Source organism: Gorilla gorilla, chromosome 3 (assembly GCF_029281585.2).
Source record: "Gorilla gorilla gorilla isolate KB3781 chromosome 3, NHGRI_mGorGor1-v2.1_pri, whole genome shotgun sequence".
Taxonomy (NCBI): domain Eukaryota; kingdom Metazoa; phylum Chordata; class Mammalia; order Primates; family Hominidae; genus Gorilla; species Gorilla gorilla.
The window spans coordinates 106,252,401-106,268,060 of record NC_073227.2 but is presented as its reverse complement, the minus strand read 5'-3'; the positions used below and the strand labels follow the sequence as shown (position 1 = coordinate 106,268,060).

Sequence of the window (15,660 nt, the reverse complement as noted above, 5' to 3'; positions counted from 1 at the left end):
AACAAGAGACTCAATCAGCCATCGGCTATTCTAGCTAGCCCAACTTAGGCACCTGTCTTGTCAGTAAAGCTCTCTAGGATACTGCAGCTGCACTAAATTGCAGCATCCAACACCAAGTGGAACAGAGACAGAGCTTTTCTGCCGAGCATTGCCCACTTGCAGAATCTGAAAAAGTTGTTGTTTTAAACTAAAAACATTTGGATTGGGTTTGGTATGAAGCAATAGATACCTCGAACAGTCATTGATACTAGAAATTGGGTGTTGCTGCAACAAAAACCTAAAATATGTTTTGGGTATTAGTATTGGAACCAGGCAGAGTCTGCGCAGCCAGTGAGGAAACTATTAGTAAGAGCTTGACGAACAGGGAAAAAAAAATTGCTATTAGAGGCTAGAGAAAGGTAAATGCTTATTAAACGGTGCTGGAAAAATTAACAAGACTATCGACTGCGGCAACTTGGAATATAGAGAACATTCTTGGTGAACTTGTGGCCCTAGCTAAGGAGGTTTTCAGGCCAAATGCTGAATGTATTAATTGGCTTCTTTTATTTGTGCATATGTTAAGGTAGTACAAGAGCAACGTGACCTAAAAAAGAAACTGTTCCATTTTTAGAATTTTGAGAAACTCCATCAGCCCTAAGACAGTATCTCTAGCTGGTCAAAGAGTCTCAATGTAGGAAATGGCCATAGGAAAAAAAGACAAAATCCAGGGTGCTGACAAGAAAACATGGCTTAAAGGAAAAAGCCAAATGATGGGTATGAGTATACCACTCCTGTTAAGACTTCTGAGAGACCCAGCACCTCACAGAGTCTTTTGGCAATAGAAATCTTTTTTTATGATTTCTTCAGTCTGTTTATGCATTGGTGCGTTTTATGCAAAAATACATACATTTTATTAAAAGAGATAATAAGGTCACATTTTATAAACTTTGGACAATATTTTATTGTCAGCCAATAGTTATCAAGAACTTGATTTGGAGATAGCTGCTTACAGGGCACATCTGTTCTTACAGGTATCCTAAAATATATAAAATATTCCTCCATTCCCCTACATTAGCAAAAATCTGCTATAAGAACCAAATTATAAATGCCCATGGAGAAATAATTTTAATAAACATGTTTTGCAATAATGTCAGTGTCATATAATTAGCCATATATAAATATTAAAAGAGGGCACTGAAACTCATTATTGTCTCATGAAGTTCACTGTAGAGGATGTTGCTTATCCCATTATACGATATTCTATTATGAGGATCCTATTGACATATTTCTTGCTAATTTTGGTACTAAAAATGAACATTTCTCCTACATAAGTCATTGTTTTTATGTTGTGGATGGGGCTGACCTATATAACTATTGATCTGATTTTCTTTTTATAGAATAAGAGATGTAATAAGAATAAGAGATGTAATAGAATAAGAGATGTAATAAGTATAGAATAAGAGATGTAGCTCCTCAGCAAAAAGTATATTTGCAGTCTTGAAATTTGTTTTCTGATACTTGTTCTGAATTCATTTCTGTACCTCCATATATATTTTTTCTCTCAGAGTAAATTTATGAATCCTTATAAACTATTTGTAATACTTTTTGTAAAAGGCATGGTTTTAATCAATTAATTGATCCTGTTTTCTTTTTCCATTTATCATTATGTAATTAAAATTGTCCTCAAATGTTAAAACTGTATAATATTTTCTTATATGAATGCACCATTATTTAATTAACCACACTCACATGGAGATAATAAATTGGTGTTCAGTTTTTACTGTTACACAATTTGTAATAAACAACTTTGCACTTAAGTTTGCTCTACATATCTGATTGTTTTCTGGGATTGAAATTGCCTGCATGAATGCTCCTGAAATATATTACCAAATTGCTTTAAAAAGACTATGACAGTTTGCATACTCACCATGTGTCTATCCATGTACTATTCCTACACTTTCACAGAGAAATAACACTTAGTATGTACTACGGTCTAAATGCTTGTGTTCCCCCAAATTCATATGCTGACACTTGATCACCACTGTAATTGCATTATTAGGAGGTGAAGCCTTTGGGAGGTGATCAAGGCTCTGCCTTCATGAATAGGATTAATGCCCTTACAAAAGAGGTCCCAGACCTTAGCAGATAATTTGTGGTCAAGTCTTCAAAAGCAATTGCAACAAAAACAAAAATTGACAAATGAGACCTAATTAAACTAGAGAACTTCTACACAGCAAAAGAAACTATCAAGGGAGTAAACAGACAACCTACAGAAAGGGATAAAATATTCATAAACTGTGCATCTGACAAAGGTCTGTTACCCAGAATCTATAAGGAACTTAAACAAATCAACAAGCAAAAAACCAAATAAACAATTAAAAAAGGGGCAAAGGACATGAACAGATACTTCTCAAAAGAAGACATACAAGATGCCAACAAACATATGAAAAAATGCTCATCATCACCAATCATCAGAGAAATGCATATCAAAACCACAATGAAATACCATCTCACACTAGTCAGAATAGCTTTTGTTAAAAAGTCAAAAAATAACAGATGTTGGTGAGGCCAAGGAGAAAAGGGAACACTTAATCACTGTTAATGGGAATGTAAATTAGTTCAGCCACTGTGGAGAGCAATTTGGAGATTTCTCAAGGAAGTGAGAGTTGAACTACTATTCAACCCAGCAGTCCCACTAATAGGTATATATCCAAAGGAAACGAAATTATTCTATCAAAAAGACACATACACCTATGTGTTCATTTCAGTGCTATTCACAATAGTAAAGACATGAAATCAACCCAAGTGGCCATCGATGGTGGACTGGATAAAGCAAAAGTGGTACATATATACCATGGAATACTATGCAACCATCAAAAAGAATGAAATAATGTCCTCTGCTGCAACATAGATGCAGCTGGAAACCATTATCCTAAGTGAACTAATGAAGAAACAGAAAACCAAATATCACAAGTTCTCACTTATAAGTGGGAACTAAACATTGGGTAAACATGGACATAAAAATGGGAACAACAGATACTGGGGGATACAAGAGAGGAGAGGGAGAGAGGGTGCTAAGGGTTGAAATAAACTACCTATTGGCGTACTATGCTCACTACTTGGGTTACGGATGCATTCATCCTCCAAACCTCAGCACCATACAGTATACCTTTGTAACAAACCTGTACGCAATTCTAAATAAAAATTGAAAAAAGTAAAACAGAAGAAATATATTTACAATAGGAAAAAATATACATTTTAAATAAAAATAAAACCTTAAAAATGAGGGAATATGATATGGTTTGGCTGTGTCCCAAATCTCATTTTGAATTGTAATTCCCACAATTCCCACATGTCACGGGAGGACCCTGGTGGGAGGTGGTTGAATCATGGGGCAGGTCTTTCTCATGCTGTTCTCATGATAGTGAATGGGTCTCATGAGATCTCATGGTTTTAAAAACAAGAGTTTTCCCTGCATAAGCTCTCTCTTTTTGCCTGCCGTCATCCACATAAGATGCGACTTGCTCCTCCTTGCCTTCTGCCAGGATTGTGAGGCCTCCCCAGCCACGTGGAACTGTAAGTTATTAATTAAACCTTTTTCCTATATAAATTACCCAGTCTCAGATATGTCTTTATCAGCAGCATGAAAACAGACTAATACAGAATAGTAAATTATTTTTTACTTTATAAAGGAAAAGGACAAACTATATGTTTATTTTAAATATTAAGGTCTCTAGTAATTTTAAAAGTGTTTCTTTTCATGTATAATTTTTTTTTTTTTTGAGGCTGAGCCTCGCCCTGTTGCCCAGGCTGGAGTGCAGTGGCCTGATCTCGGCTCACTGCAACCTCTGCCTCCCGGGTTCAAGAGATTCTCCTGCCTCTACCTTCCAAGCAGCTGGGATTACAGGCGCTCGCCATCATGCCTGGCTAATTTTTGTATTTTTAGTAGAGACAGTTTCACCATGTTGGCCAGGCTGGTCTCAAACTCCTGACCTCATGATCCTCCCACCTTGGCCTCCCAAAGTGCTGGGATTACAGGCACGAGCCACCCCGCTCAGCCCTTTTCATATGTAACTTTTAAGAAGCACAATGTTATTTTATTTGTTTGTTATTCACACTCGTTGCACTATTTATTCTAAATACAAAGCAGACCTTGAGACATATAGAAACCTAGGCCTTGAGACCAGCCTGGCCAACATGGTGAAACTCCATCTCAACAAAAAAATACAAAAAATCGCCAGGCATGGTGGCACATGCCTGTAATCCCAGCTACTCGGGAGGCTGAGGCATGAGAATGGCTTGAACCAGTGAGGTGGACGTTGCAGTGAGCTGAGATCATGCTACTGCACTCCAGTGTGTGGCAACAGAGCAAGTTGCTGTTTCGAAAAAACGAAAAAGGTCGGGCGCGGTGGCTCACGCCTATAATCCCAGCACTTTGGAAGGCTGAGTCGGGTGGATCACCTGAGCTCGGCAGTTCGAGACCAGCCTGACCAACATGGAGAAACTCTGTCTCTACTAAAAATATGAAATTAGCCGGGCATGTTGGCACATGCCTGCAGCCCAGCTACTCAGGAGGCTGAGGCAGGAGAATCGCTTGAACCCAGGAGGTGGAGGTTGTGGTGAGCCGAGATTGTCCTGTTGCACTCCGGCGTGGGCAACAAGAGCGAAACTCCATCTCAAAAAAAAGGAAGAAAAAAAGAAAACTAAGCCATCTTTAATGATGATATTCATGTCATCACTGATAAAGTTCATCTTATAAAGGCTTTCGTTTGCATTCTGATTTCATGATTTTCATAATTATAACTAAACTGTGATTTGTTATTACCCACGGTCACGCGTTGGGCTTATATCTACAACTCATTAAATTTGTGTTTAGACATTTTTTAAAAAAGAGGCCCCAGACAAAGACTTCATGACTAAAACACCAAAGCAATGGCAACAAAACCCAAATTTGACAAATGGGATCTAATTAAACTAAAGAGCTTCTGCACAACAAAAGAAACTATCATCAGCGTGAACAGGCGACCTACAGAATGGGAGAAAATTTTTGCAATCTATCCATCTGACAAAGGGCTAATATCCAGAATCTACAAGGAACTTAAACAATTTTACAAGAAACAAACAACCCCATCAAAACTGGGTGAAGGACATGACCAGACACTTCTCAAAAGTAGACAGTAGGCTATTTTTAATTTTCAAGCATCAGGATTACTCTTACCAAAAACTCCAATGCTGAGAATTTATCCTAAGTAATCCAAAAATAGAAAGTATTTATGCAAAAGAAGACATTTATGTGGCCAACAAACATATGAAAAAAAGCTTATCCTCACTGGTCATTAGAGAAATGCAAATCAAAACCACAATGAGATACCATCTCATGCCAGTTAGAATGGCAATCATTAAAAAGTCAGGAAACAACAGATGCTGGAGAGGATGTAGAGAAACAGGAACACTTTTACACTATTGGTGGGAATGTAAATTAGCTCAACCATTGTGGAAGACTGTGTGGTGATTCCTCAAGGATCTAGAACCAGAAATACTATTTGACCCAGCAATCCCATTACTGGGTATATACCCAAAGGATTATAAATCAGTCTTCTATAAAGATATATGCACACGTATGTTTACTGCAGCACTGTTCACAATAGCAAAGACTTGGAACCAACCCAAATGCCCATCAATGATATACTAGATAAAGAAAATGTGGCACATATACACCATGGAATACTATGCAGCCTTGAAAAAGGATGAGTTCATGTCCTTTGCAGCGACATGGATGAAGTTGGAAACCATCATTCTCAGCAAACTAACACAGGAACAGAAAACCAAACACCACATATTCTCACTCATAAGTGGGAGTTGCACAATGAGAATACATGGACACAGGGAGGGGAACATCGCACACCAGGCCTGTTGTGGGGTGGGGGATTAGAGGAGGGATAACATTAGGAGAAATACCTAATTGTAGATGATGGGTTGATGGGTGCAGCAAACCACCATGGCACGTGTATACCTATGTAACAAACCTGCACGTTCTGCTCATGTATCCCAGAACTTAAAGAATAATAAAATGAAATAAAAAGAGGCCCCAGAGAGCTGCCTTGTACCTTCCACCATCTGAGGGCACAGTGAAAAGGTGCCATCTATGAACTGAGATCAAGTCCTCATCAGACATGGATTTGCCAGTGCCTTGACTGTTATTTTCCAGAATCCAGAATTTTCAGAAATAAATTTTGTTTATAAATCACTCCATTTATGATATTTTGTTATGACAGCCTGAATGGACTAAGACAGTAGGCTATTTTTAATTTTCAAGCATCAGGAATACTCTTAACCAAAAACTCCAATGCTGAAAATTTATCCTAAGTAATCCAAAAATAGAAAGTATATATGCAAATGCATATCCACTACAATAGTATGTACAATAATGAAAATGTCATAATGTAAATGTCTAACAATATTGAAATAGTTGTGAATAATATACCTGTAGAGTGAAATATTAGACATTTAAAAAGAGGCTTATAGAAGTTGTTAATGGTAAAATGTTAAGTTAAAATATATTAGAATAAAAGGGTATTTTTCAACTATTAATATGAAAACATTTCTGGTATATAATGTTGATAATATTAAGATAAAATTTTATTTTTTCTACTAGGCTTTCAGAAAGTAAACAGAAGAAGATAATTCACAAAATATTAGCCAGATTAACTCTTTATTAGTGGAGTTAGGAATGCTTTATATTTTCTTCTCTGGGGCTGTCATTATTCTTTTATTTTCACCATGCTGTACTTCTCCTTGTTTCCCTGTAAAACTATTCTAGATTAAAGTAGAGCTATATATTTAAAAATATAATGCTTTTTTTTATTATTGAAATACTTATTTTTAATTACATTGCCAATATTTCAATCTCTACTCATAATACTTTTAACATTCCTTAACGGAAAGAATTTAAAAACATTAAACAAGAGAAGAATCCTATTTTATAAATTCACTTTTTCCAGTGCAAAAGTTTAATACAGTTTTACTTTAGTACCAAAGAAAAAGAACAAAAAAGAATGTTTTCAGATGGAAAGTATGGAAGAGAAAGATATCTAAGGTGCCCAATTTTTGACTTTGTAACTTAATAGAAACAATGCAAACTCCTGTGGCCAAATAATCTATGTTGTAAACTGTTACCACATCAATCAAGGTTATGCCTCCTCAGCTCACTGCATCCTGTCAGTTGAGTCTGAATTTCTCAGTGAAGATGGTTAGTAAAATTGTGACATCTACCTGTCAAATGATGGCTTCTCCCCACAGTCAAAGGCATCTTGGAGCTCCTTAACAAGATTAGCCTGGCCAGGCAGTCGAAAGAGACCCTCTTCTTTCAGCCCCCTTTGTCGGATAAAGTCCACGCACTGCTCCACCAACATCGGAGCCAGACGGTTCCCATATCTCTTCTCATAACGAACAGTATCCTCCAGTTTCTGTCCAAAAATGCCTAAAAAAAAAAGGATCACAGTAAACTTGGGAAATTTATCTCTTCCCACTTTGTTGTTGTTGTTTTAATTCAATATAACAGAAAAACAAAGACTGGAATGCTAGCAAGCACTTAACATTCAGTATTTCACATTATTATACAATCAAATTCATTATGTACAATTCCTCAAATGGTATGATTTACCTTACGCTGCCTGTTTCTTGTATTCTATGCTTAGCACAAACCAAAATAGAAATACTGAATTTGAGATATCAATTTTGAAATAAGAAAAACTGTAATAAATGTAACTTGAGTTTGGGGTTTTCATTTATTTTTTTCCTTTTAGGAAGGGAATGGTATTCAATAGCTTAAAAGCAGAAATATGCTGCAGAAAATAGTCAAATTCTACCTTTATTACAGTTTTATATTTATGCCCAATTTGCATTTAAATCCTATTTCTTTTTTCCCCTTTTGTTTTTACTCAAGTTGTGATGTCATGACTGTAATCATGGTGATAAAACCAGGAAAAGAAACCCTGAATTTTCTCCCATATAAAATATTTCAGACAATGTTTGCTTGTCTTAAACTCTTAACTTATTTGAAAGTGAAAAATGGAAATTTACAAAGTAGAGCACACTAGAAGTAGAGAGGTGGGTCACAGTGGCTTGCCCTAACAGGTAGGGTATTTTATCGTGTACATTGTTTAGAATTGGCAGTACATGGGGGCAATAAAAAGAAGGCCAAGTTTTAGTTAGATTTATTAATGATTTTACAATACCTACAAACCATACATTCCTTGGTGTATACACCTAGGCCAAAAACAGCCACTATTTCACCCTCAGTACTCCACTAATTAAGAGATAATACTTTTGAAATACATTAATATTAGGTAGTAGCTTGGTAAAAATTATCAACCTATGAGAAAGAGGGGAAAAAACAGCCAAAGCAGATGTGACTCCACTGTTCCCAGATGGAATGAATGTCATGAAATTATTTTAATGGTCTGAGTTTCATGAAAGGGGAAGAAAAGTAAGTGGTGCATGTTGAAATTAGGTAAGACTTCAGAATGTGTGGGGAATTATTTAACAGCCATTAGATTAAGGATTTGATCATACCAATAGATGCTTTGCCTCCCCACCTGTAAAATAATTTCTTTATGGACTCAGTAGTGCAAAACCGTCACATTTCAAGCAATAACGAATTGTTACCAAAGAAAATATTCTTAGCTCAGGTAGAAACAATAACAGGAAACACAACTATTCTACACCTGGTATCAAATTTAGCACTAATGAAATACATATATTCCATTTAGGAAATAATGTTTAGTAACCTAGTATCGATATTCAAGTATATAAAGCAGAATTAGAAATAGTGTTTTCTAAGGGCAATAAAGATTAGAGCAGATAACAGGTCTAGTTAGCTTGGTTTGTAGATTTTAGAACAAGTAGTTCCTTGATAATGGTGTATCAAACATTATTCACTAACTCCAACAGACACTAACACCCCATTCTCCCTTGACATTTCCATTGTAGAAGCTGGAAAATTAAATACTTCTTCCATTTCCCTTGCAGTGGTGTGGTCATATGGCATAGTCCTGTTCAATGTCAATAAGTCTTCTTGTAGCCTTTAGGAAGACTTGCTTTTCTTGATGAAAAGGGAAGACATCTGTAATTGTCAGTCACTCCTTTTGCCTGTCTTCAACTTGGGCATGATACTGGCTCTTGTTATAGTCATCTTTGGTCCATTAGGCAACAATCACAAGGGAAAGGCTAAAAGATTAACAGACATGCTGAGGCTGAAAATTATTGAACTACTGATCCAAAACTGGCAGCACCTTTGTCCAGATAGCTTTTAATGTGAGAAAAACAAGCTGATGTGTGTTTAAGCCAGTTTTCTGTTCCTTCAGCAAAACAAAATTCTAATCCATTCAATGGTAGTAACAACTTTTGGAGATATTCTAGTGTTTTAATAATAAGGTTTACAAACTGGTTAGGTTGGAGAATATTGACCCTTTCTGTGGAGAGCTTTGAAAACAAACGTGATGCTTATTTGCCTCTACTGTTTGAACTCTATCCTGACAAAATTAAGTAAATAACCTTCTAAAAGACTTATAGATCATTTAAGAAAATAATATGTTGACATTTGGGAATAAATTTTATGTATGTGTGATTTTTTTTTACTTTCGTTTTTTTGCTTTGGATTGATAAATATATTACCTAAGGGTTCTCTCCAAATCCAACAGAAAATCTACTAAGGATGTTGCAATTCAATGACCATGTGTGCTACAAACATGAACCAAACTTCCAATATTTGGGTTTGTACGGTAATGAAAAACAGTCAAACATTCTTTTCTCAAAGCTTTCGGGATTTTTTTTTCCCCAACAACCCAAGGAAGCGATGAAGAAAGGGATGTTTTGCTTTAGACGTGAATTCGGTTTCCTTTTTACTTTCTTGTACATGCAGGTTTGCCTTTATAATAAAATAAGAATTTACTTTAAAACTATAATGAGAAACTTAAATTCATTATTTATTATATTCTGAGTCCCTCACAATATTCTCTCATCTTCATAAGAAACACATAAGGTAACTATCATTCTCCCTTTTATACATGGAAAATTGGGGCTCAGAGAGATGAAATAATTTGTCTAAGGTTAGTTACAGAGCACCAAGTGGCAGAATGGAAGTCCACATCCAGATTTATTTAGCTTTAAAATCTTTGCTTATTCCTGAATATCAGTCCTTTTCCTTTTTATTTAATCACAGTCATGAGTCCTCATTTTCTCATAATTAAAAATATTAGTACATTCTACAACTGAGAAAAATCATGTACATTTTTTGTGCTTTTAAAAAGTGATAATAGCTAAGCTGTACTTATGTATGCCAGGCATGTTACAGGCAGTTTACCTGCATTTCTCACATTTAAAACTCATAACACCCTGTGAGGTAGGCACCACCATTCCTTGCATTTTAAGGAGGAGGAGCTTGAAGCACAGAAAGGTCAAGTAACTTGCCAAATGTCATACAGCAGTAAATGGTGGAGCTAAGGCTTGTTTGAGGTGGTGGGATATCAGAGCCACTCAGTGGCTATTACAGAATACTGTGTAGTATGCACAATGGCTGAAAACAGCAATGGAGGAAAACACCTGCCATTTATTAGCTTTCTGACCTCAATTCCTCCCATCACATCAGGATAAATAATTTGTGCTGAGAAAATATAAATTGGGAATTGGGGGAGGTCAGAAAAAAAAAAGAGAAGGAAAATACTCTGGAGCTTCAATGAGCATGCTGCCCCCCAAAGCAATTTCCTTTATATAAAGCTGATGCCTTTAATACAGCAGTATAATATATAAAAAAGTTTTAGGGCATGTAGACATGTACATATGATTTAAAATTCCTGTGGAAAAATGAATTTTCTGCTGTAAAACTGGTCTTGCAAAGAATGAGTAAAGAATTTTAATAGACGTGTACTCCCCATTCTGTAGCACTGGAAATAGAGTGTGCCAAACACTTCTGGCTTAAAATGGTAGATGTGGGTTGCCCTTTTGCATAAGAATGCTCCTTGGGAGGAAAGCTATTGATGGGAAAAATCATTTTAAAAAAACAGATTTATTTAAAAATTTCCTTGAGGGAGCAGTGAAACTTTAAATTTTAAATTAACATAAAAGCACAAAGGTCATGTGCTGCCCCCAGCCAGCAGCATGAAGAAAAGACACACTATTTACAATATTCCCTGGATGTGGGTCACGCAAACAGTTCCAGCTATGTCCATTTAAACTCCCAGCAAGTTTTCACACACTCTGACAAAACCGTCCCCAGTATTTCTGGGCGGTGATGAATACCATGCCTACCTCCCCTCCCTGTGAAAGTACATTGGTGTGTCATAAAGCATCACCGAGGATGTGACTTTTCACTGGACTGAGAATGTAAGTCACACAGGTGAATTTATTATACTGGTAGGTGGCTGTTTCCAGTGGAGCACGCAAGAGAGAAACCGCCACAGCCTTCAGGGTTTGTAAGGGTCCCCCTTTACATGTGATTTATAGAGCCAATAGCTAGAGGCTGCCTGTGAAGTGAGTGACCGTGATGCTATAGATACATTCATATTTCATTCTTCCTGAAAATAAATAAGCAAAGATGAATCTAAACCTTCTTAGACTCTGTGCCCTGTAACTACATATTCTCTTTGCTCCTCAATTCCCAGTGAAGTATGTGACTCTGTCTCCTTTTCATCATTTTCCATCCACTTGCTAACTTTTGCAATTTGATATCTGACCCAGTTAAAACAATAAAATGGCTTTTTCTACGGTCACCAATAACTTCCTAGTTGGCAAATCATTGACAGCCAAATTTGTTCTTTGTATTACTTCATGTCTCACTCCCTTTAAAACTGTCAGTCTCCTTCTTCTTCCTGACACGTCCCATGTTACATGATTTTTGCCTCTCAATGCCCTTGTCAGTCTCTTTCTTGACTATGCTAACTACTACACTCTTTAATAGTTGTCTGGGTTCTGTCCTCAGCTCCGTTTTTACTTTACCTGATACAGTTACTCTACCAGACTCCACTTAATTTCACTACATATTAATTATTCTCAGGTTTGTATCTCAATTTGGGCTATTGCTATAATCTCCAGCATTGGATTTCTAGGTGCCCAGTAGAACCTTCAATATGGATAGCTCAAACATTTTCAAACTCAAAATTTCTAAAGCTGAATAAGTCATCTCTTTTTTAAAACCTGTTCTGTGTCTTTTAATCCTAATTTTGGTTTTCAGTACAAGCTATCCCCCCAAAACATTGAAGTGCCATCTGAGAATCAACCTACATTCCTCTTCCTTCAAGCTATTCATGTAATCACCATGGTGGTCACCTCCAATCTCCTTACCACTGCATTAGATTAGATATTCAGTATTTCTTCCATGATTTTTTGAAGAGCAGAGTTCCCAATCCAGCCAAGTGCTGCCATGGTGGACTTCGTAATATTTCAATCGGATCATGCCACTCTTCTGCTTTACCTCTTCCAATGGTGCCCACTGGCTTGTCTTTGCAACCACATTCCTTTTTATAAAATAAAATCCCCACAAGCTGATCTCAGCCTCTTCATCCTCCATTCAGTCAACAATGTTTAGGTGGCATCCATTGTGTGCCAGGCACTGTGGCATCTCCACTCTCATTTCTTCTGCTTCCTCACAAACAATATGCTCTCAAACTATGCTGAACTGTGTATTGCTTGTCATGTCTTCATGCCTCCTTCTAGAAGGTAGGTCCTGCCTTTGTAAGTCAGCGTAGGAAACCTTATCCTGTAAGAGTCAACTCATCATCTTCTGTGAAGTCTTTACTGACATTCCATTGCCTCATCCCCTACTCTAGACCCAAAGCTTGATATGTTTCTTTATTCCTTAACATTTTGCATGGAAATTATTTATTTAGATGCCTAACCTGTGCTGGACTAGTCAAAAGAGGATTTTATTTTTACATTTATTATAATGAAATAATTGTTTTACATTTATTATTATTATAATAAATATTAGAAAGCAGCTACATACTATATATCTATCCTATGAGCTTCGGAGAAGTTTAGGCAAGGTGCCACAGACACAAGGACCACACTGGGATTGGTCCCAGGTATAAAGGACTCCAAAGCTTTAATTCTATTTTACCACAGTCAAGGCCTTTTGTTTATGTCCCTGGAACTTATCAAGATGGGTGATGCACAGATGCTCCATAAACATTTATGGAATAAATGCATGCATGGAAACAAAACACTTTACCTCCCCAGTTATAGAAAATAAATGAATAATTCCAATGTCAAATGAAACTCATTGATAGTTCTTGGGTCGTGCCATTAATTTTGAGTTCCTTATCCTTTCTTGTCTGTAGATCACATACTCAGCCACAGTGGGAATTTGCCTTGACTTATCCTCTGCTTACTGCAACTCTGCTAGCAGGATAAATCCTGGTATCACCAGGATGGTAAGAATTTTCCATTAAAATGAACATTCACCCATAGCAAATGGGCAAATCAAAGTAAAATACATCCATTTTAGTACAGAACTAAGAAACAAAGCAAGGCAAAGCTTATTTCACTCTATCACAAACTTTTTAAGTAGCCACAAAATATTATATAGATAGAAAGCCTTTACTCCAAGGAGCTCAGGGTCTATCATAACCAGTGAATGTTGATAGAATCTTTACTCTTTTCAAAGTCAGAGGGGGGAAGGAAGGAGAATAATAAATGCTAGGAAGGATTAAGAAAGTGTTAGAAGGTGTACATAGCGACCCAGTGTACTAGGTCTTTGACCAGTGGAGCAATTATACACACTAGGTTCCAAGTCAGGCAAGTTGCATGTATTTCTTTATTTGGCATTCACAGACATCCTACAAGGGGGTCCCTTTTCTACAAACAGGGAAACAGATTTGAAGATGGTAGGTGACCTGTCTGAGGTCACACATCTAGAAAGTGGCAGATTTGGGATACAAACACAGCTCCATATGATTCTAAAAGTCTTTCATTTTTCACTATGTTATGCTAATTGAATTCAAACATAATTTTTTCCAAGGCATTCTCACTACTGTCTTAGTATCACATGGGAGAAAATGTCTTTTTGTAACTTTCAAAGACCAAACCCGATTTCCTTTAGTTTATGTGAATCACTGGGTTTCCACAGGAGCCTGTGGTCAGCCTTTTGTTCAGGGGCACCTACAACTTAATAGATAATTTGGTGTGGTGCTTATCACAAAGTACTTATTTATGTTTTGTTATTCCAAGGAGTCTGTGAATTCATAGATTTGAGACAACCTGTTTGTTTACCTTCTCATTCCCAGCACCACTTGGTAGAGGCTCCATAAAACATTGATATATGAATTAATGAGCTAGTCATTTATATGCAGTTTAAAATTATATAGATTTGGATAGTGGCGTTTTGTTGGGCAAATCCATTTTCATAAATGTGATTACAACATATATAACATACAACAAATTTTAAAGAGGATGTTGGTCTTGTCCACCACCACTGTAAAGACATTCTATTGCCTATGGATTGTGGGAATAGACAGATAGTAACACTGTACCTCACCAGTTTGTAATCGATCTTGAATCCCTGATTGAACAGACCTATTGCCATTCTCCACTTTGGGAATGAATATGTGTGTGTGTGTGTGTGTGTGCACGCATATGTGCATGTGTGTATACTACAAACACGTATAAAGCACCTCAAGGTGGCTATTAGGATACAGTGGCCAAGAATCAGCATATGTAAAATGTAAGAGCTGTAGGCTGGGCGTGGTGGCTTGCACCTATAATCCCAGCACTTTGGGAGGCCGAGGTGGGAGGATTACTTGAGGTCAGGAGTTTGAGACCAGCCTGGCCAATGTGATGAAACCCCATCTCTACTAAAAATACAAAAATTAGCTGGGTGTGGTGGCGGGCACCTGTAATCCCAGCTACTCAGGAGGCTGAGCTAGGAGAATCACTTGAACCCGGGAGGCGGAGGTTGCAGTGAACCGAGATTGCGCCACCACACTCCAGCCTCGATGACAGAATGAGATCATTTCAAAACAAACAAATAAATAAATAAAAATAAAACATAAGAGCTATAGAGTTAGGAGCATATAATTGGTAAACAGAGAAAGCTTGCTGAAGAAATTAGAGCCAGTGATGCCTTGAAGAGAGCATAAAGTTGAGATAGACAATGGAGAAGAAAGCATCATAGCAGAGGAAACAAAGTAAAGAGACATGAAGAAGTGGTGTAGGACATGTGTTTAGGAGAAAGGATGAAATAGTCTGGGGAATTAGGGGGCTTATACTCCAGGGAATTGTTAGAATTTGTTAGAGGGCCTTTATAGTAACTTGAAATAGGACTTCCTCCTGTGAGCAATAGGGGATCATAAAAATCTTTGAGCTGTGGAAAGTTGCTTGACAGCACTGTTTTAGAAATACAGATAGGGAAATGCTTCACAAGATGGCTTGTGTGTTGTAGGAATTTGTGAAGAGTGCTGGGGGTGCACAGAGGTGAGGATGAATGCTGTCTTGAAAAGCCACTACTTAGGTTAAAGTAAGTTGCATACATGGAGCAGTAAAGGCACAAAGAGCTAAGGTGATGGAAATGGAAATGGAGCTGGAAAGACATAAAGAAGAAGCAATGGTGAATGATCACCAAGTGGCTGCTGTGTAGGAAAAGCCACTGAGGACCTGATGATAACTTATCTCCAAGAAAGGAGTAGTTCA

The 15,660-nt window shown here is 37.1% G+C and overlaps 1 protein-coding gene across 3 annotated transcripts in view; it reads right to left on the bottom strand.

The window, feature by feature from the left end:
- The window catches only part of ARHGAP24 (Rho GTPase activating protein 24), a 537,203-nt gene that overhangs the window by 51,725 nt on the left and 469,818 nt on the right, over positions 1-15,660 (bottom strand). For all 3 annotated transcript variants that reach the window (XM_019025813.4, XM_004039076.5, XM_004039077.4), the window contains one exon: positions 7,252-7,459. In XM_019025813.4, the coding sequence (XP_018881358.1) occupies positions 7,252-7,459 (208 nt within the window). The remainder of the gene's footprint in view (positions 1-7,251; positions 7,460-15,660) is intronic.